Source organism: Lonchura striata, chromosome 2 (assembly GCF_050655825.1).
Source record: "Lonchura striata isolate lonStrDom1 chromosome 2, ASM5065582v1, whole genome shotgun sequence".
NCBI lineage: Eukaryota > Metazoa > Chordata > Aves > Passeriformes > Estrildidae > Lonchura > Lonchura striata.
Genome location: NC_140704.1, coordinates 122,556,676 through 122,577,644, shown reverse-complemented (window position 1 = coordinate 122,577,644; position 20,969 = coordinate 122,556,676). Strand labels below are relative to the sequence as shown.

General features: G+C 42.3%; 1 protein-coding gene across 9 annotated transcripts in view; it reads left to right on the top strand.

Moving 5' to 3' along the window:
* Window positions 1-7,072, top strand: part of MYBL1 (MYB proto-oncogene like 1) — a 33,082-nt gene extending 26,010 nt beyond the window's left edge. For all 9 annotated transcript variants that reach the window (XM_085572155.1, XM_085572153.1, XM_085572154.1 and 6 more), the window contains 2 exons: window positions 1,834-2,013; window positions 4,459-7,072. In XM_085572155.1, coding sequence (XP_085428281.1) covers window positions 1,834-2,013; window positions 4,459-4,587 — 309 coding nt within the window. In that variant the 3' untranslated portion in view covers window positions 4,588-7,072. The remainder of the gene's footprint in view (window positions 1-1,833; window positions 2,014-4,458) is intronic.
* Window positions 7,073-20,969: the final 13,897 nt, after the last annotated feature.

Sequence of the window (20,969 nt, the reverse complement as noted above, 5' to 3'; positions counted from 1 at the left end):
ACTGTGTATCTTTTGTTCTACCCACTGAAATAAATTTTTGGATTGAAATTGTCTAGATTAATGCATCTAGAAAGTGAAAGGTACCTTAAGTTTGAAATACTATCTTAAGCACTTGAGACATAGATGAGGATTGGGCTTGAATTCATGTATTAATTTTTCCTTTCAGTCCTTCAGAGTAAAATAATGTGAATGTGTTACAGTTTTGTAGCAAAGCTGTTTCCATGGTGGTTGCCTATAAACTTTAGCATACACAGCATGCTGAAGGTTTCTGTAATATACCAGGAAGATGACATTTTCTCCTGTGCTGTGCATGCTTGACAGTCTGGCAAATGTGTTCTGAAAATACCTGATTGCAGATTAGGCAGCATGTTTTTCCTGCTTCACATAGTAAGGGAATACTTTTAAGAAATATCAAGCATGTAAAAGATGAAGTTTATGTGCTTGCTCTGCCTAAAGGAATTTGAATACTTCTCTCTCAACGACCAAGACATGAAGAAGTGAGATATGAGGATATTTTGGTCCCTCTTTCCTTTAAAAAGAAGCTTAATGATTTTTTCACTGGAGTAATTGAATAGTTTATTCTTTAGTCTTGTAGGAGAACTTTGTTCTAATGAGTTCTTAATGCAGGTATGTGTTTAATGCTTAAAGAGTAAATGTCTGTGATTCTTGATTAGGTTTAAGGCTATATACAGGATGTAGGAGCCAAGGTCCTTAAAAAGCTTGTGTAAGGTGCTTAGGGTATACCCCTTTCTAGCTGGTTTTCTAAATTCCCTTCTGAAGTGCCTCTTAGACTCTGTGCCAAGCCTTGGAGTCTTCCTGTTGGGTATTGGGTGCTCTGCCACCTAGTGGGAATTGCCTGCTTCCCCAGGAACATCTCTTGGGAGGAGCAGCAGTGCTTGCAGCCATTCCAGTAATGACCAAAATACCTGCTGTTCTCTTAGTGATGTCTTGTTTATTGTGGATCACTGAGTCCAGGTTAAGATACACAATGATGTTGTAGTCTATTAAAGTCTGGGGACTGGGGAAAAGTTTATTTTTCCTTAATTTTCATAAAGAATGCTGGTGCAACAAGAACATTCATTCCTAGCAAGAGAGACAGTGGTAGTATCTTCTTTAAAAATTAATAAGATTTTGAAAGTAGAAATTGTGTGTCCATATGATGATAATTTAGGAATAAGGTCTGAGGTGGAATGAACACTTAAAGGTAGTTTAATGGAGTGTTTTTACAAGCAAGCAGATACTTGCCACTGTTACTGTGAACTAATTCCTGGTCTCTAAAATTGACATATATCTGTCTTCCACTTTTGTATACTGGAGCTGGATTAATTTCTTTTTATTTCCATAGACAATACCAATATATAAAAATCTTCTGTCATGATCCGTCCAGTGGTTATTTCAGTTCTTAAAGCAGTTCCTCTCCCTCAAAACTGATGTGATATTACTTTTTTGACTCCAGTCTCCTTGTTTTACAAGGATTGTCCTAGACATGAAAGTGATTTTTTTTTCTCTTTAAAACGGTTCTGTAGTTACAACTTTATCAAATCTTGTTCTTTACAAAATGTGTCGAAGTGGCATGGCTTTAGAGTAAAGAAACTGTCTACTCAGTGATACCTAAACCATGTTAGCAACTCCTTGTACTATGGATCCCAGTATGGACCAGGCTAATTCTTCATATACTGTCCATTACATTTTCTTTTCATATTCTTTCCTAGGGTCTTTCTGATAGTATTTACTTTATTTACATTTTGACTTCTCTGAACACAGCATTTGAAGTGTTTTTTTCATTGATTACTAATTATTATTCCTGTTCTCTACTCTCTTTTTTGTCAATAGTCAAAAAATGCATATACCACATCTTTATTAATGACACCATTGTTGGAAATACAGGACAACAGATGTAACCTGACATCAGAAAAACAGGATACAAATCCAGCAATCAAAGCAAATGCTGTAATTAAGAAGAAACTGAATGCATGTACAACAAAAAATGTCAAAATGGAGAAAGTTCTTCAGGTCTGGATGCAAAGAATTCTGTTAATTCTCTTAGTGGGTTAACAAAGAAATTTTGTATTGCTCTATTTCTGTCTTGCACTAATATCTAGAATTGTTGAAACCAGTGATCCAGTTTCAGTGTTTCCATGATTCTTATTTCTTGTAAGTTGATCATTTTTCTGTAAAGCTTTTATTCATAGCTAAGTTCTTTAAATACAATCCTGATGTTTCACACCTTGTTTTAGTGAAACAAACTGATGTTTCACTAAGATTTAGGTGTGTGTGTTGGGGGGGAAAAAACAGGGTAGCGGAGACCAACAAAACAGTTTTGGGTGCCCAAGACTACGAGTTAGAAAACTTGACCTGGTGCAAACTAGACTTCTTTAGGACTTTAGTTTCTCAAATTTTTCTGGTGCTTACTCTTCATAATAAGCCCAGTGGGATTCATTAAGCAGAGTTTATCCACAGATTCTATTTGGTAATTGTTCTTGTAACGGGCCTGTTCTTTTACATATGTATATTTTCCACAATGGTAAAACCATTGAAGCTAGTTTTCCCTCTGTCCTGATCACCAGCTTTAAGAAGAGATTTCTTTGACCTGGCTTTGTACCAGTTCCAGTTTGTCCCATAGAGAATTAATGTATAAGATATTTTGGTCTTCTCAGAATATCTACAGCTCTGTATTAATGAAAAAATTAAGAAAACCTCAGAAGACGGGACACCTGGAGTCTGATCTTCAATATTTTACTTAATTGCTTTAACAATTATGCTTTTAAGTAGAGAGACAACAGTATTGCTTTCTCATCTTTTCTTATGAGGAAGAAGAACAATTGTGATACTAAAAGTTAAAAAAAGAAAAATTTATTTTGCTGTGAATTGCAGCAAAGGTGAATACATCTATCTGACCTAGAAGTATGGCTGACCTGGTTCAGGGCAAATTTGGGAAAGAACCCCCAAAAGGGGGTTCCTCTAGGAAGCAGATTCTATCGCCCCCTCTCCCCAGCTGGTTCAGGAAAGATACCTCCTTGGAGAAAAGTGGAAAAAAAACGTTTTATTAAACAAGCAAACTTAAACAGCATTAAGCAATAAAACTTCTTGCCACTCCAAGAGAGAGACAAACTCAGAAACCCCCCCAGGCTGCAGCTCGGCTCACTCAGTCTCTGTTCAGCGCCTGCGGCACTGGAAATGCCACGGCCCAGGCCTGGCCCGCTGGGCCACAGGTGTGAGCTGCTGCTGCTCTCCTGGTGTGCAGTCCAGAGAAAGAGAAACAAACCACAGTCCAGGGAACTTCTTTGCTTCAGCTAGCTAAAACTAACTAGAAAAGCAAAGGAGAGCTCTGTCTCGCTGTCTGTCCGTCCGCAGACAACACAGTCCAGGAGCAGGAATGTGGAGAAGGGAATACAGTTTTTGAAAACAAGCTCCGTGCTTCTTCCCTCCCCCCTTCGCCCTTGGAACAAGCCTTAAAGGTGCAAAACTTATTATTCAACATAAACAGGGCAGACAATCGGGGATAAAGGCATCATACAGTCAACCTAGGACAATGGCCTTCAGAATACTTAAAAGGGGAGCTTAGTCATAGTATACTCCCAAATATTTTCATTGAACCATCTTTTTCCCTTTTCTCTTTCCCCAGAGAAATTCTCTCTCAGTTTTGTGGCCTCTCTAACCCCAAGATTCTTCAATGAATCAAGTTCTGCTAAATTTATAGAGAAGCTCAAACAGCTAATTTTCTTTGTGAATCAATATGTGGAACTGATCCCAAGGATCAGTTTCTAGTTCCATGTGGGAGGGAGAGGATCTTGCATTCTTCATCCTGCTACAATCAGCCAGTGTCAGGTCCAATTTGGAGCTGAAACGAATCACTTCAAGATTCATATGAAGATGTAGGCTTTGCTTAATGGAAAAACCAAGACTAGTAGCTTAATTATTCTTCCATTCATCATTGTTATTTCCAATTCCTTTGCCATTTCTAATATATCCCCCCAAAAATATGACTGTTCTTCCACAGCTGTCACTAGGTTCAGTAAAGTTCTTCACAATCTTCTTTTTCAGCTCCCACATCATTTTACCTTCCTTGGTGTTTCCAGACAGCTGTCAGTAATGTATTTTTCTGTTGAACTTAGCACATTTAAAGAGGAAGATATTGAAAGAGAAGATAACTTAATTAGCTTCCCTTTTATGTATTAATTGTTGAAGTGGTTAGACTGTATTGAAGAATATTTTTCATTTTGTGTGTTAGAACTCGAACCATAAGCCAGGTGCACTGCTGGGAAGCTGGATTAGGGGGTGGTGAGGGAGCTTTGTCACAAGTTTTAGGTATTGTACTGTAGAACTGGATCCTTCTCAGTAAAATATACTATTGCTCGGCTTTAATAATTTATTACTGTTCTGAAACATTGCATGAGAATTGCTTAAGTATTTTAGTTTGATAAAATTCTGTTTAAAAGGTTCTTTTATTTTATGCAGCCAAATCGTGACTGGGAGGCAGTTGTTTATGGAAAAACAGAAGACCAGCTTATCATGACTGAACAAGCAAGAAGGTATCTGAGCACATACACTGCCACCAACAGCAATTCAAGGTCTCTGATACTGTGATGGTCACTGCAGCTGACAACCATCTCTTGCCATTGAAACTGAAACAATGTTGAAGGCTATTCCTGTGGGATACTCGGGAATTAAGTCTTTGAGAAGAGTCTGCCAAGGGAAACCTTAAATCTACCTTAAAGCTTCCTTTCTTCTTTTAACTGACAAAGAACAGACATCAAGCTCTTGCATTCTTTACGAAGGGATACCGTAACAGTTCTGCAATGAATTTTTTAGATATTAAAAGAGTAACCCCCTAAAATATAAAGGGTAAAATACATTGCAGTACTGACAACATACAGTTTTTAGGTCTATTTTTCATATTTATTCTTTTGACTTGCATCGCTTTTTTATCTGTTAGAGCATTTTCAACATAGATTAGGTTTATAGGTTGTTACTGGTTTCCAAATGAGCAACATACATGACTGAATGTGCTTTTGCTTATGTAGCATTTTTCTAGTATATAAAGAAACACAATGGAAAGGAGTACAAAGGAAGGATAGAAAGTTGCACTACTAATTTCTTTTGGTATGCTGCAAAACAGTGAAATTAACTACAGTGTTAAATATATTTATTTGCAAATGGTACTAGAAGTAGGCAGAGGGGGTGAATTAAGTTTAGTGTAAAGCATCAGTATTTTCTTCATAAATCTCAAAATGAGATGATTGTTGAATGTATTGTACAGTATGTAGGAACAAGCAAAATTTTGTAAATTGGAAAGGAGTCTGTTTTTATAATTTATTTCCATTTCAAAGCTTAAATGTAGATATTTATATGTATGCAGGTTGTCTAGAGGCCAATGTTGTTTCCTGTTAAAACAGCTAAAATGGAAAAAGGACAAGTTTAAAATATATTAAATAGCAGAAGAATTACAGCGGTGAAGTGTAAGAATCTATACTGTATGTTACATCTGCATAAAGATTGCACTATAGCCCTAAAATCATGTTGGTCTACAACATAATTACAAGGTATTCCTGTATTATACAGCAACTGTTCTTGTACCTTGTTTAAGTATATTTAGAAAGAAATGGTGGGGTCTTATATGTGACTGAGGAGTACTTTGTCCTGCATAGGAACTAAAAACTAAAGCATTTACAATATGTATCTTTTTTTTTTTTTTAAGAAACTTGGCACCTTGGATCTCAAAACATTGTATCTGCACTTAACTTTGACCATTATATACTGACTAAATGTTTGAAGAGCAAAGAGAACATTCTTTTATTTATGAAAAATCTTTGTCCTTATTTAAAGGTATACAGGTCACAACACTTGCTTTAGTTGCCTATTTTAGGTATTTGCACTTATTTTATGTCTTTATTTTTGGTTTTGAAGGAATGTTTTGGTTTGCTTTTGTTGTAGAGATTTTTGTGTAGTTAATTTTGAGCAAGTTGTAATGGAGTGCTCTCAACAGATACTGACAGGTAAATAGAATTGTACACTGTAGTTTTAGTTATTTATAATTCAAACACTCTTCCTCTCCACTCCCGGGTGTGCTGCTACAGATCGTGGCAGAATCGGCTTGCTGCTATGAGAGATGGAAAGAGCGAGCATCATATGCACTGTATGTAAAATTACATGATGTCAGGTTCTCTAGTTAACTTTATGAGATCAACCAGTACTATGCAGGGTGTGGAAAGTGTTCCTAACACTTTGATATCAAAGATGGTAGAGAAGAATTAATAAATGGAGAATTTTAACACATGATGAGCGGCACAAGGAAGGTAATGGGTTCTTAAACTTTTTTAAAGCATCTCAAAGCTTATACAATCCTTGTTTTTATGAGCTTTTTGATATGGGCTCTGATAGTAATAGACACAAACATTTTTAGCGGTGTTTAATTCATGTCAAAATTTTTTGGGGGGTGGGAATCCTATTATAAGCAAGGGATCAGAAAATGCCCATCATGCCAGGATTGCTCTTCACCTAACAAAATTTAGAAGAGTCAATTGGAATTCTTGGCAGTACTAGATTTAGGTGTGCATTACCAGAATGGATTTAACAGCAACATGTGGTGCTGGAGACAGCATTTAATTGACAAAAAAAAATAAAATCAAACATTAAGACAGAATAACTATCTAGAATCTGGATGGTACATTGAAGTAGAAATGGTATATTATCAAAGCTACCTATACCAAGTTTAAGCATAGATTTATGGTAAGTAGTAATAATTTGTGTTGGTATTGGTTGGATCGTTTAGTTAACTCCTACTTTGTTGCTTTAGCAGGAAGGTTTTATATTTCATATGTCAGGCATCTTATTACTTTTTGAATGTTGTGTGCATTTGCATTTCTTTCAGTTTATAGGTAAATTGTACATGCAGCAGCCAAACTTGCATGAAACCTAAATACATATTACACCATATTTTTGTTCTAAGGTTTGACATAACGTGCAACAAATGTCTTGTTTATCTTAGTTTTTGTTGTACTACAAACTCTTATTTTATGTAAGAGAGTCTCACAATACACATTAATGTCAGAAATAAAGCATCTATGTACCAGGTTACTGTAAGTGTCTTTTGTTTGGAAACTATAACACTCAGTGCTCACTAAAGCAACATGCATGCATGTGTGCCTGTGGAACTGCAAGAGACCTGTGTTTTCTGGACTGGGCAGAGACAGCAGATGTGGAAATCAGTGGGTTACACAGCAGGATGGAGTCCCTTGGCAGTACTTGCTTCAATCCAGCCTGCATGTAAGCCTCCTTGTATCTGATTATCAGTTTATATTTGTCTTTCAAAGCTGTAACACAAATTTTTACGTAGAGAAGACAATTTGAGGGATGAATGCTGATAGTGTAAAGCTTTTGTTCCATTCCTTTCATTTGTAGGGTAGATGTATTTTAGTTGTGCCTGAGTTTTGGGAGGTAAGTCCTAGTGTAAGCTATGCAGTGTGATTTTTTCCCCCTCCTCTAAGTAATTCTCACATACATGTATTAATCTGAGTTAGACTTAAACTCTTTTATTTTGATAGAAATATGGGCATTCAACGCAAAATTTCAACTTCCCAGTTTTGTGACAGTATAAATGACAATTAAGGTAATCTGTGGAAGGAAAAGCACAAGAGGGACTAACATGAGCCAATTCTTCAGTAATAGGTCCTAGTAATTCATATCATCTAGCCTTAAGCTGTATGAGCACACTCTGGACTGTTACAGGGGCTTTTCTGGGGATTTGGCTGTCATAGCCACTGTATGAGTAACCTGCAGACATGCTCGTGTTTGTTTGCAAGTGAAGTTTTCCATCACTTGGGACAAGTGAGGTGGACTGACTTTTGTTTGTGCTGGTTGCTGATATCTGAAATGGGGGCAAAGTATAGGTAGGGGAAAGCAAGAGTCTAGTGATGTAACAAGTTCATTTTTCTGCACTGACTTCTCAGTGAAACAAAGTAGATGGACAGCCAGTAAGGCAGATTTGGCAGGAAATACAATCCCAAGTTTTATTATATGAAAACTCAGGAAGCTTTTCTTAAGGATCTGATTTACTTGGAAGAAATAGTGTTTAGGAATTGATCGGTGAGAATAATCCCAGTTCCTACTGCTGTTAATCAGATTTTACATGAGAATGATTCTTCTAGATTTGCACCAAACTAAAACTGATCCAAAGCTGTGAGTGAATCAAGCTTTGTGAAATAAGGGTTTTAACACTGAATATTAATGGACTAACATTGTGCCATACCTGTGACCAAGTCAAACAATGTCAACAAAAATTTTGAAACTGAAATTGATTCCTGCATTTGGTATTGTGACAAATACTCTGATAATGGTTCAATACACTGATTTCTTCTAATGCTGGACCTCATGTAAGTTTTTTTTTCATAAGTTTCCTTGACATTGGATAAGCTGAAGCTTTATAGGCTTAAATGCTTACTTTCATGAGGAAGATGTGGATTGCTGTTTCTGAGCCAGCAGAGCCAAAAGATTGGTCCCTCTTGAAGCTGCAGCATACTGGTGTGTGTGGCTTCTCCTGGAGACAGCCAGCTTATCCCTTGAAGTGGGTTGGATTCTTGCCCTGCAGCTGAAGGGAACAATGGGATCCTTGTAGTTCTGCTAGCATGATCTGTTGGAAGAACAGGTAAGCTTTGGACATTTATACACAATCTTACATTTTTGTATGAAGTAAAAGCCCATATGCTCATACTCACTATATCACCTTAATGAAGAAACCGCAGTAGTGCAGCTTCTGTTTCCATCTGGAGTAAGAGATGTGCAATATGGCATTCTTCAGTTTCAGCTTCTGCTGGTGGTGTGGTTTTCTTTCTTAATTTCATTTTCTCTTCTGCTTCATTGCTGTGTGTGTTTTTTGTGAGGTACAGAACTGAAAGGAGCCTTCTGACAGTGCTCGCTCTTGGGCTGTATCACCCCAGTGATGCAGTTCCTATTGCAATGGGAGTTCCATCTACCTGCTACTACATTTTACAGAAATTTTGGATTATAATTTATATTTATTTTTAGAGTCCTCTGGATTAGTTACTTGACCTCTGATTTCCTGCGTCATCACACCCTCTGATTACAGAGGGAATGGATGTTAACAGCCTCAGTGCAAGATGGGAACGGGCTGTATATTGGCTGGCAGTGGTGGACACGTATGACTGTTCTGTGTCATAGTCTGAGGGGAAGGGGTGCTTTTCTCTTTTTGGGAGGGAGAATTCTGCTTACCCAGTATTTGCTTCCTTGGCCACCATTGTCCAGTTGCTGGTTGCACAACCACCAAAGCTTCAGAGTACCCCTTATAGTGTTGTGCACTCTTTTTCCTGTAGGTTGAGGAATACTTGCTCAGCTTTCTGAGGGTGTCAGGCTTTTACACCAGCAGGCATTAAATAAAAAAAAATAATTTAAAAAAGTATTAATAGGACATAACAGTAGAGCAGACAAAAGTGCTTACTGAAGACTGCTTATATGCGGTGATACAAAATATCTCAAAAGCCTTTGTAGGAAATATCTGAACAGCAGAAGCTATGCCTACATGTTAGGTGGAAAAACAGTTTGGAAAAGAAACCAGCTTTGTATACTGGAGCGGCTGAATTTGTGCTTCCATGCACACGTAGGGATGAGTTGGCTTGTGCTCATCCCGAAGCCGAGTGGTGTGCGGGCAGGTAGCCCTTGTTTGCCTGCTCGTCCAAGCGAGTGTTCGCGGCAGCTCGGTGTCGGAGCGGGCTCGCCCCGGCGCTGGGGCCGCGCCGCGCAGGGGAAGCGTGAGCCGCGCTGAGCGGGGCGAATGGCCGGATCACTCAGCCGCCGGCAATTTACAAATGAATGCCACGCTCTCCTCAGCCATACGGAAACGGGGGATCGGCGGTGTCTGGAGGGCCCGTGTCACCAGAAGTAGGCCAGTTTGTGCGTCGTCCTGCGCTGGCAAACGGCCAGGCTTTGTGTGCTCCAGACACCAGATGGGAAGCAATTATGAGTGTGACAAGCGGGTCATCTGGCAGACACTCTGCGGACCTGCTGCTGCATAATTTTTGGCGGGAAGAGGAGAGTTTTTTCTTTTCATTACCCTGCTCCCCTCCTTTTTTTTTTTTTTTTTTTTTTTTTTTTTTTTTTGGTTATTGTTAATACAGCATCTCCTTTTGCAAACTTTCAGTGACTGGGTATGGAGCATCCTGTGTTTGCTGAGCTGATGCTCCTTTTGTGCCTTGTGGTGAGCACTCTGGAGTGCAAGCATTTTCCCCTGGGCCAAGTAAGCAGTGGTTATGCTTGTGTTTGTACATTGTGTAGTTTGTAAATACTGGCCTGCAGTGCTGGCACGGATGTTTTAGCCACTTGGCCAGCCGAGCTGGGGCAGAAGAGTTCCAGCGCAGAACAAGAGAATGAGGGAGCCTGGAAGTTGCTGCAGCATGGACCTGGTTGTCCAACAGTGAGAGAGAAATTGCCAATCTCCCTGTAGGACCAGGTGGAGGGGGTGGACCTTTTGGCAGCTGGGGCCAACATGGGACCTCATCGGTCTGTCCTTTGACCATAGTCACTGGCCTGTGAAACGGGAATTTTGTGAACACGGACAAATCAGCTTAGCTGGCTCCAGCTGAGTGTGACAATGCAGCCCCTCGGCTAAGAGCCTGTTGCTAATTGCATTGGGCAAATGTGCAAAACATATTACATCTTCCAATGCTTTTGTCTGTCTGGCTGAGGGAAAATGGCAAACATGCCCTGGGTCACCCAAGGTCACCCTTTTCAGGGCACAGTGGAGGCTGCAAAAGTCCAAGCAGGCACAGGGGTTCCATTGGTCCTGGCCTCGGAGAGGAGAGCCATGGCTGGCTGGCAGCTGATGCCTCTCTCCCCACAAAGCTCCTGAGGAACTTGGTGACAATGTGTGGCATCTGACTTCCTCCATCATCAATGGCTCAGGAGCAAATTTGGGTGTTAACAACATGTCAGGGGGAATTTCTCTTCACCTGAAGTTCTCCCATCTCATAAATATAGTGAATGGCCCTCAATCACGTGTCTGTAAATAGCTGCAGAATTTGAATCCTCTGAAAATCATGTTCAGTAGAGCTTTTAGGTCTGGAGCCTCAGTTCAACTCATGGCAGACATTGTCAGCAGTTTTATGGATGGTCCCGTGCAGGGCTGAAAGTTGGAATCAATGATCCTTGTGGGACCCTTTCAATGTAGCATGTTTTGCAGTTCTGTAATGTTTCCTGCCTGTAAACATTTGTCTGGGAGTCATCAGAGTCTGTGTTGATTACCCAGCCTGGCCCTGTATGGGTCAGCATTGTGTTCCTTGTCCTTGGGGAAGGCAGGAGTAAGCATGCATGTTTCTCTCCTTTCCAGGTTTAAATGAGCAGGTAACAAACAGCAAGGTAAGAAGATAAATATTGCCCTGAAGAGAAGTAGTGGTTGCAAGCACAATTTCAGGGAAGAATCACCTGCAGCCTCTAATACTGTTCATTTTTCCCAGTTTGGTGCCAGGTTCTGTGACAAGGGAGGTGTGAGCAGCCCAGCTCCCTGCCCCATAACAGCTCAGCTCTGCAGGTGGACAAGCACTGGATCTGGCTGTCTGCAGCAGTCCTTGTCTACCTCATCCTTCTATGTCCTTTAAAATCGATTGCTAGACACTGCTTGCATTCATAGCAAAGGCATGCTTTGCAAAGGTGCTTGGAGCCAGCTCTGCTTAAACAGTAAAAAATAAAAATAATTTAAAATGTTGAAAAAATTCACCATGATTGTGCAACGTCTGACTATGGCAGGATGGGAGAAAAAGGCAGTGCTGATTTTGGTAAAATCTGTAGAGCTAAGCAAGCAAGCCCACCTCAAGTGCCAGCATCTGTGTGTCTACTGAGTGTTGATATTAGATGTCATGAAATTTGGAGCTGAACCTACAGGCTCACACCTGGCTAAAGTTCAGGTGGTGTCTGGACCAAAGCTCTTGTTGTTGTACCTTGGTAACTTTTTTTCCCTGTTAGGTTTTATTTATTTTTATTTTTATTTTTATTTTTATTTTTATTTTTATTTTTATTTTTATAGTTTTATTTAATTTTTAATTTAAAACCTGAGAAATAATTTGGGAGATGCTTTTATGTGTAATGACTGGGGACAGAATATTTTCAGGCAGCGTTTTTTGTAATTTTTTGTCTCACAAAGAGTGTGATGGCAGGATAGAAGTGACTGCATTGTAGCATAATACCTATGGACCACAGTTTTTCTTCTATGCATAACCCAGAACAAAAGGTCTTTCTGGCTATTTAAAGAACATGAATGAAGCTATTGGCTATTGATTTACTTAAGCAATATGACAGCTGCAAAGCAGGCAGAACCCAGATCTCGGAGAGAAGAAAGAACTTCAGACACCTCAGTAAATTTATAGCAGTGACCTTCATTTGCTCGGTTTGTTGCCAGACTTGTTTCCTTGCTGTGACCTCATACCTAGCAGCAGTCAGCCAGTGATGCTACAAATTCTGTTTGGGTTTGAGTGAGAAAGGAGGGGTTTGGTTCTGAAAGTCTGGTGAAGGTTTGAAATGAGCAGGGGAGGTGAGGGATGCAGGCACTGCCCTGACTCTGTGCTGCTCCGGCTGTCCCTGCCGTGCTCATGGGCACACAGGTGCTCTGACACACCTGGCCTGGAGCCTCTGCAGCAGGAAACTCAAAAATATTTAGTTTTTGCTTTTTAAAGTGGTTTAAATCCACACCTGGATGCCTTTTAGCACTGGAAGATGTTGATGCAGGAATGTTTTTCTTATCATATTGCAGTGTGTGAAGTGCTTTCTGTGAGGAATTTTAGTTACTGGACCATGCACTGAGAGCCAGCTGATATTTGTGCCACCTAAATAAAACCTAGAGACTCAGAGCTGGCTGTTCACGAGAGTGCAGGCACAAGGGCTGTTTTTGGCATGCTGTCCCTGCCTTGCAGCATGTGGCACACAAGCAATCCCGGTGTCCTGAGCTGCAGTGCTGCCCATGGGTCACAGCACACAGCCAGTCTGGGGTCTTGGTGACAGGCAGCCTCTTCCTCAGCTGTGTGCAGCCTAAGGTGACGTGTGTCTAGCTATCCTGGATGCTTATGGAGCAGCAATAGAATAACTTTGCATAACACTGTTTCCAACATATGATGGAAGTCCTTTCATTTCCCAGTGTGTGACATCAGCTGGGACTCTGTGCCCGTGTCAGTTATCAAGATGCAGGAACTTGGATAATAGCTGTGTGCATTTGCCCTGATTAGATGGACTTTGTGCTATTTCCTCATGGGAAATGAAAAGAAATAAAGCAGCTGTTTTTGCAGTGGGAGTTGCTGGCTGGGAGAGGGTGAAGCCTGATGTCCCCTGACTTGGTGCCCCAGGGAGTGGGTGCTGAGCCACAGGGGAAAGTGTGTGTGTGAGTGGGGGGTTTTGTATGACACCTACCCTCTATGCAGCAAGTGTGTGGCAAGATCTCCTAGATCATGAGTGTTTCTCTGTAAGGCAGCTGTTGCCTCCTGTGTCGCAGAGGGCTGTTGCAGGGCTCATGCATGTGCTACTTTCTCTCTGAAATAATCTGCTTAAACTAACAGCCCTTCAGCTGGGAGCACAACTAGATGCTGAGGAGGTCACTTGGGAGTTTTTCTTCTGTTGTGGGTACTGTGGCAGAACTACTAAAAGGGTTTGGTGCTGACCTGATGATATCTAGGGAGAAAAGTGATTGCTGTAACTAGGTGACCTGACTTGCATAAAACTGGCTCCATAATCTCATTTATCTCTAACTTCACCCCAAACATCTGTTGAATAGTCTGTTATGGTGCATCAAAAAAGAGATTAGAGGACAGAGGGCTTTTTAGCATTTGTCAGACCCTGGAAAAAAAAAAGTGTTCAAATTTCCTAGAGTTCTTTGCAAAAATATTGCTCCTCAGGTCCAAAACTGTGAGCAACTAAACACAGACCATGCTGAAGCTTGCACTGCTGGGTCCATTTTGTGAAGGCAAACTCTCTCCTCTGGCATGAAGTGATCCCCCTCCTCTGGAGCCTGTGGAGAGGGCTTCCATGGCAGCAGGGCACAGTTCCAGAGGTTAGGACTGGTCAGAGCCTTCCTTCAGCATTTTGATGACTGCATCATGTGCTGGCTTTGTGAACTACTGGAAACCAAGCAGTCCATGGGCTGTCAGGAGCTGTGTGCTTTATGCTTGTTCTGTCTGAGTTTTGAAACTTGTTTTTCCCCATCTTATATTAACAGTCATTGTTGAAGTTTTCAGCTCAGTGGCTGTGATGGAATTCTATGACTTTATAAATACATGTAGGTTTATCACAGCAGAGCAGTTTTGTATCCTATTTTTAGGCACTCGGATTAGCTGGAGTAAATTTTTATTTTGTTGATGTCTGCTTTTACTGAGCCTTTAAATGTCTTGCAGAACAGCAATTTGCAAGCTTGCTAATATCAACATTCTCCTGAGAGAAATGCGGGCACCTATTAGTCAGAAGATACTGGTGCCAGCCAGGTTAGCTAGTGACACAGGGATAGATGTGAAGATGGAGCCTGTGTCTAAGCAAAGCAGCATTTACCTCTGCACACCTGGGTGGTTGCCTGCCTCTCTCTGCTCTGTAACTCTCTACAAATCCATTTCCCACATTCAGAAAGGAAGGGCAGGGATTTTCTACCCTCTGGGAAGAGCATCCACCACCCTCCCACATCTCTGCAGGGTTTCTGAAGGGTGATGCACCCCCAAAACCTGTTTATGGGCCTGGACAACCCAGTGTGGGGACCTGAATGTTGAGAAAATCTGTGAAGCTGACTTGGTGTCAGAGCTGTGTTCTGTGTCAGGACAATGCTGGTGTGTGATGTTTGCACTGGTAATTCATACAACACTCCAGATGCCTGCTGGGGGCTGCTGTGTAGTGGCAAAGCTGCTGTAAACCAGCTGTTTGTGGCTAAAAACAAGAGTTGTGTCAAGAAGCCATTTTTCTTGCTTTTGCACAAAGGCTGTTATCAGCTTCCTCTTTACCTTGCTATCTGTACAGAGCTGCTGGTGCCAGCTTTAGCAGCTGGACAGGGTGAGGAATGCTTTACCTGACCCTTTATTGATGGGGCTGAGGCTGCTGACCTCCACAATTCTTGGGTTCAGAGTGCTTCCACCTTTACTGATCATGCTGGTTAAGCTTGCATTACACAAGTGTCTCCAGCTCAGCACAGGAAGGCGTTTTTAACCCTGGGAGCTAAAGCTGAGGGCATGGGCTGCAGAGAGGCTCTCGATGTGTCCAGCTGGTGTGCATGTGGGGCCAGAATCTGTTCCACATGTTTGCTACAACAGATGTGTGAGCATGGCATCGACCTGCCCTCCCTGGCATGAGCAGGCGTGGGAGGCTGGCTGTGGCACAGCTGGGAATGTCCTGAGCCACAGAGGAGGGCAGAATGGGCCGAGTCCTTCTGCTCCATGGGGTCCCTAGGAAGGGACTGTGTGGCTGTTTCCCACTCCTTATCCATAGGGAGGATTGATGTGGTCAAGAGAGATGCTGGAGTGGTGGCCACCAGACCGTAGCTGTTGTGCACAGCTGGGGCGACTCCTCTGTCACACTGCCTCATTTCTTTAGCAGGTGAAGGTCAGGGAAGGAAGGGCATTGCCTGGAGCACTGCACAGCCACAGTGCATCTCTGCTTTCCACATGGAGACTGTGTCTGGTGCCTTGTGCCTGGCTCCAAAACAGCCTCAGAGCCTGAGTCATTGGTCAGGTGTCAGCTGAGGTGTGTGCAACAGTCACAAACAAATGTCCCCTTGCAATCCTGCATGATGGATCACAGCAACCTTCCTTCACAGCCTTGCTGCCCCACATCAGCTTTGCACAGGCCTTTGTCTTTGCTGCATGTGTCTGGTGCATTGAGGCACAAAAGCCCAGCATGTCAGCCACTGGGTGTCCATGTCAAAGGGTTTGTCCCGGAAGAAAATTATTTGAGGCTTGTTTCTTATTCTTTTCCTTTTTCCCCTAGAATATTTGTGTCTCTTCAGCTAATGGGATGACCCACTTCCAGTATGTTGTTGTCAGCTAAATAACTTGGTATTTCTATTTGTAAATTATTTTTAAAAGCTGTTAGCCAGGCTTGGAATTTTTTTTATATATTGCAATTGAGACTAAATGAATAGGCATTGTGTTCATCAACATCTGAATGTTGATGAACACCATTTATAAGAGTTCCTTCTAAATAAGTAATACGAAACATGATCCAGACTATAGTGTCCAGTTCTGGGGCCCTGAAGCATAAGAAAGATTTGGATGTGCTGGAGCAAGTCCAGAGGAGGGTCATGAAGATGCTCAGAGGGCTGGAGCAACTGTCCTATGGAGACAGAGCTGGAGCTGCTCAGTCTGGAGAAGAAAAGGCTCCTGGGAAAAGTTAGAGCAGCAGTCCAGAACCTAAAGGGAGCTACAAGAGAGCTGGAGAGGGACTTTTGTCAAGGGTATGTACAGATAGGACAATGGGGAATGACTTTAAACTGAAATAGGCTAGGTTTAGATTACATATTAAGAAGAAATTCTTTACTGTGGGGTAGTGAGGCATTGAACAGGTTGCCCAGAGAGGTTGTAGGTGCCCCATCCCTGGAAGAGTTCAAAGTCAGGCTGGTTTTTAGCAAGCTGGTCCAGTGGAAGTTTTCCCTGGCCATGACAGGGGCTTGGAACTAGATGATCTTTAAGGTCACTGCTGAAGTGGGCTGTAATTGCTGAAGCTTTTGCTATGTTTACTGAGGTCCTTGTTACTAAGAACGCCTTTGGTGAGGAGACTGCTGTTTCCTGAGCCCCACCTTGCTTGTGCTGGCACATCACAGGCAGAGTGTTTGGTTTCGCAGCATCAGCTCCTGACACGGCTGCATCCAGGGCTCACTTCACCCAAAAGTGCCTCGTCAGACACAGGGGGGAAAGAACTCTGCATGCTGCAGGGGCCTTTGCATGTCTCTTCTGCTTTATGGTCCAGTGAACCCCATCGTCCCCCAAAAATGGAGCATCAGACAAATAGATTGTGCGCTACCTCTTGCTGTTTCACTGCTATGCAAAACGTGACGGCTCAGTAGGGAAATATCGGTCTAAAATAAAGCAGAGTCAAATGTTAGGCAGGTGAATGTGCAGAACAGGAGGTCTGATGTGGTGAAACACCTGGCTGGGACTGGGGGCTGCCAGCAAGTGCCTGCATTGTTCTACCACCTTTAGAACAGCTCTGAGGCCCTGTATTACTCCACAGGGCTTATTAATTAAAGTCTGTTAAATATAATGTCTCTTTTAGTAGTGACCCCAACCTGATGGCTAAAAAGAGGCACATCATTCACACTGCTTCCATTTCATCCTGAGTTGTTCCCTTCTGATCTAAATTCCTGGGGTTTTCTGGGCCTTCATCTCACTGAATTAAATATTCAACTCCTTTTTTTTCTTCTAAATACTTCAGTTTTCATATTGGTGATTTGCGTGCCCGTACATTTAAATAAGAGTTCTGCCTCTTAAAAAAGTCTTGAATACCGCATAGTTTAGGGATAGGGTCGAAGAATCAAAGAGTCTAGCTCCAGGAACACTGGGGCTGGAAAAGGCATGTCAAGGTGATCCCAGCAGGGCCTCAATATTACATCTTTCTAATCTGGAGCACCCATGGGAATGGGGAGCACAGTCCCCTGTCTTGTTCCCAGACCAGATGCCCTGAGGGTTAAGTCTGGGATTCAGAGATCTACAGAGCCTACAGCTCCAGGGACATTGGCACTCGAAAATGCATTACAAGGGCACCAGGGCAGGGTGCCACCATTGCCAGTCCCACACTCTTTAATCTGTGCAACCTATGGCAATGAGGACCTCTGGCCCAGGGTCAAGTTGCTGTTAGGGTTAGGGTTGAGAGAGTCAAAGAGCCTACAACTTCAGGAGCACTGGGGCTGGAAAAGGCATGCCAAGGTGATCACGGCAGTACCTCAAAATTTCTGCTTATATTTCTTTCTAATCTGGACCACCTAATTTATTCTGGCAGTTTCCCACAGGATTCTTCCCCATGCCAATCAGGTTCGGTGGGAGTGCCCACTCAAAAGAGGCAATCTGGTCACAAGGTTGGCAGAAGGGAATCTCTAAAATGTAATGGTTGTTTTTCCATGGACAAGTTAGAAGAGGTGGTATTACAATGGCTGGAAAAAATGTCCGAGAAACCAAGTGCAGAGAAAAGTAATATGAGCCTGAGCATGCCCCTTTTAATTGACATAGGTAGGGAAGCAAGTGTGCTAAACAAAATAGAGAAACTGTAAGCTCCTCTCCCTTGAGATGTGCAGGGGAGCAGCAGCTTGATTTGTGTTGGACAGCTCACTGCTAGTGGAAACAGAGACATCTATTGATGGACCCAACACCAAAGTGCTGACCTATTTAGTGGACACTGGGGCTCAGATATCAGTCTTGACTAAGCAAGATGCCACCACCTGAGGAGCTGTCCAATTCAAATGACCCTTGCTTGTAGTGAGTGTGTTGGGAGTGTCACAACCAGTAACTACCACTGCAGTTATTCTTATGTTACTGGGAGAAGAAGCTACCATAACTGTTACCATGGCAACAGGGGACTTCCTTTTAAGTTTACTGGGACTGGATGTTTTGAAAGGGAGAACTTGGCATGACAATGTGGGGCGCCAGTGGTCCTTTGGAACCACCACCCACCAAGTTAGACTGTCACAGATGGCCCCAGATCTTCCCCCTTCAAAACTTAAAATGTCAAACCCTTATGGCTGCCCCTGGGGACCTGAGAGGGAATTGCCCCAGCCCTAGAGGACTTGAAAAAATGGGAAATTGTTATTCCCCACTCACTCAGCTTCCAGTTTCCCAGTATGGCCAGTGTGAAAACCAAATGGTAAGTGGAGATTAACTTTAGATTACTGCCCCCTCAGTGCTGACACAGACCCCTTACCAGAAGCTGTACCAAACATCACTGAGCTCACAGCCAGCATCCAGGAACAGGCACACAGGGTCATGACCACTTGATATTAAAGACATGTTTTGTATGGTGCCATTGCAGCATGGGGATCAACATCAGTTTGCCTTTGTGTATGGGGGCAGCCATATACCTTTACAGGGCTTCCTCAGGGCTACAAGCATTCACCCACCTTAGCTCACCATGTGCTGGCAAAAGAATTGGGAAATATACTGGTGGAAGAGGGAGTGAAAGTTTACCAGGACACTGATAATAAACTCACAGGAAGTAATCATAAATAGAGATTCGGACTACCCTGAAAAACATCATTATTCATCTCGAAGTTTTCGGATTTAGGTGCTCTCTTTTGGATCATCTCTAGAGTTAATGCTGAGATTCTAAAAACTTACCCTAGACAATGTGTCTATTTGACATCTGTATTGTTTGTAGAGTTTCTTATCAGGGATCTCATATGAAAAATCTGACTTGTTTCAATTTTTTTGTGTGCAAGTTTTGGCATTGCAACTTTTCTGACTGCGTAACTTAAAGAAGTAAAATTATTCTGCTGATGTCAATGTTTCAGTTTAAATATTTTCTGTATAAGGTGTGTGGTAGTCCCTCAAATAGTGATGTGTCTGTGATTGACTCTTCTGGCAACCCTGTTTGCTACAGGACCTGTAAAGTGAGAGCAAAAGGGGAAGAAAGGCAAGTAAGGCATATCTGAGGTTTTTTGTTTCATGCATCAGTAGGAATTATTTTATATATTAGCCTAGCCTAAATTCACTACAGTTTATTTAAATAAAGTGGTATGCAAAGTAATTATGCATCTTTTAGTGAGTAGCTCTATCATAAAGATGGTTTTGAAATAGTGGGGAGAAATTAGAAATACTTTTTTGGGGGGAAATAAATGACAAATGGCTGTAAGTGGGATGGACTGTCATCATGCAGTCTCCTTTCACATCAGTGCCCTAGTCAGTCTCTAGTTCTGGGGAACACCAAATTATAAATCGACATGAAACATGTCTGAAAAATGCATCTTCTCACAGATGTCATAAATTATGGCATCAGGCTTGTGTCTGGTAGTTCCAGAGGCAATGCCTTTGGCTGCACAGTTAACAGCTTCTGTCTTTGGTGGAAAAATGATAAAGTTCACTTATTTTTGTGATCACTCTTTCATATTTTTCTGACGGTGTGCTGGAGTCAACCTAATGCAGCTTTCTGTACAACTTCATCTGGAAAATATGTTGCATATCCACATCCTCTTCCATGCTCATGCTGGTATTTTTAATGCACAGCTGGAGATCAGGTATTCACAGATGAGTTCCCAGCAGAGGCCAGGTCCTGGAAAAAATCTGTGGCAGCTCCTGTGGTGTGGACACTCACCAAGAGGACGCTCCCTGGTTGCTCATACTAAACATAGATGGTGTCTGTAATGGAAGAGCCAGAAATGTGACAACTTTTCACCAGAGCTGTGTGACTACGGGCAGTGCTGCAGGCAGGGAATGTCATCCTCTAACGGAGAGCTGTGAAGTGTGAGTTGATGGACCATGCCCACACCATAAGCTTTTTTCCTTGTGTTCTGAATTCTTTCCACTTGCAGTCCTGAGTCACCTTCCCTAGGCTGGGCTCCTGTGGTCCTGTGCCATCCCCCTCAGGCTGGGCCATGGCTCAGCAGGGGCTCTCCAAAGCCAGGGCTGTGTTTGAGGTAAGGTCAGTGACTTTGTTGACAACTCAGTTGGTTTTATTGTCTACCAGAGCCTTAATCCCTTTCAAGAGTCTCTGTCTTGGCACTCTTATTTGATGGGAGGGAGGTGACGCAAATGTCGTGTCTGGGATGTGCTTGAGGTTAGGTGTGTAAAGGGGTATCTGATTTCTAGCTGCTGACAGTGCCAGGGCTTTTCTCTGCACATCTGATAACAAAATGGTTCTATCAACTGTACCAAACTGGAGCTGCTCACAAATACACTTTCAGGCTCTGGAGAACAAAATTTATGTTCTTTGCTATCAGAGGTTCACCTTTTTTCAGTACTGTGCATTCTCCCTTACTTGCCACTAAATGCTTCCCAAAAACTCATAAGTCTCTGAGACCTGTA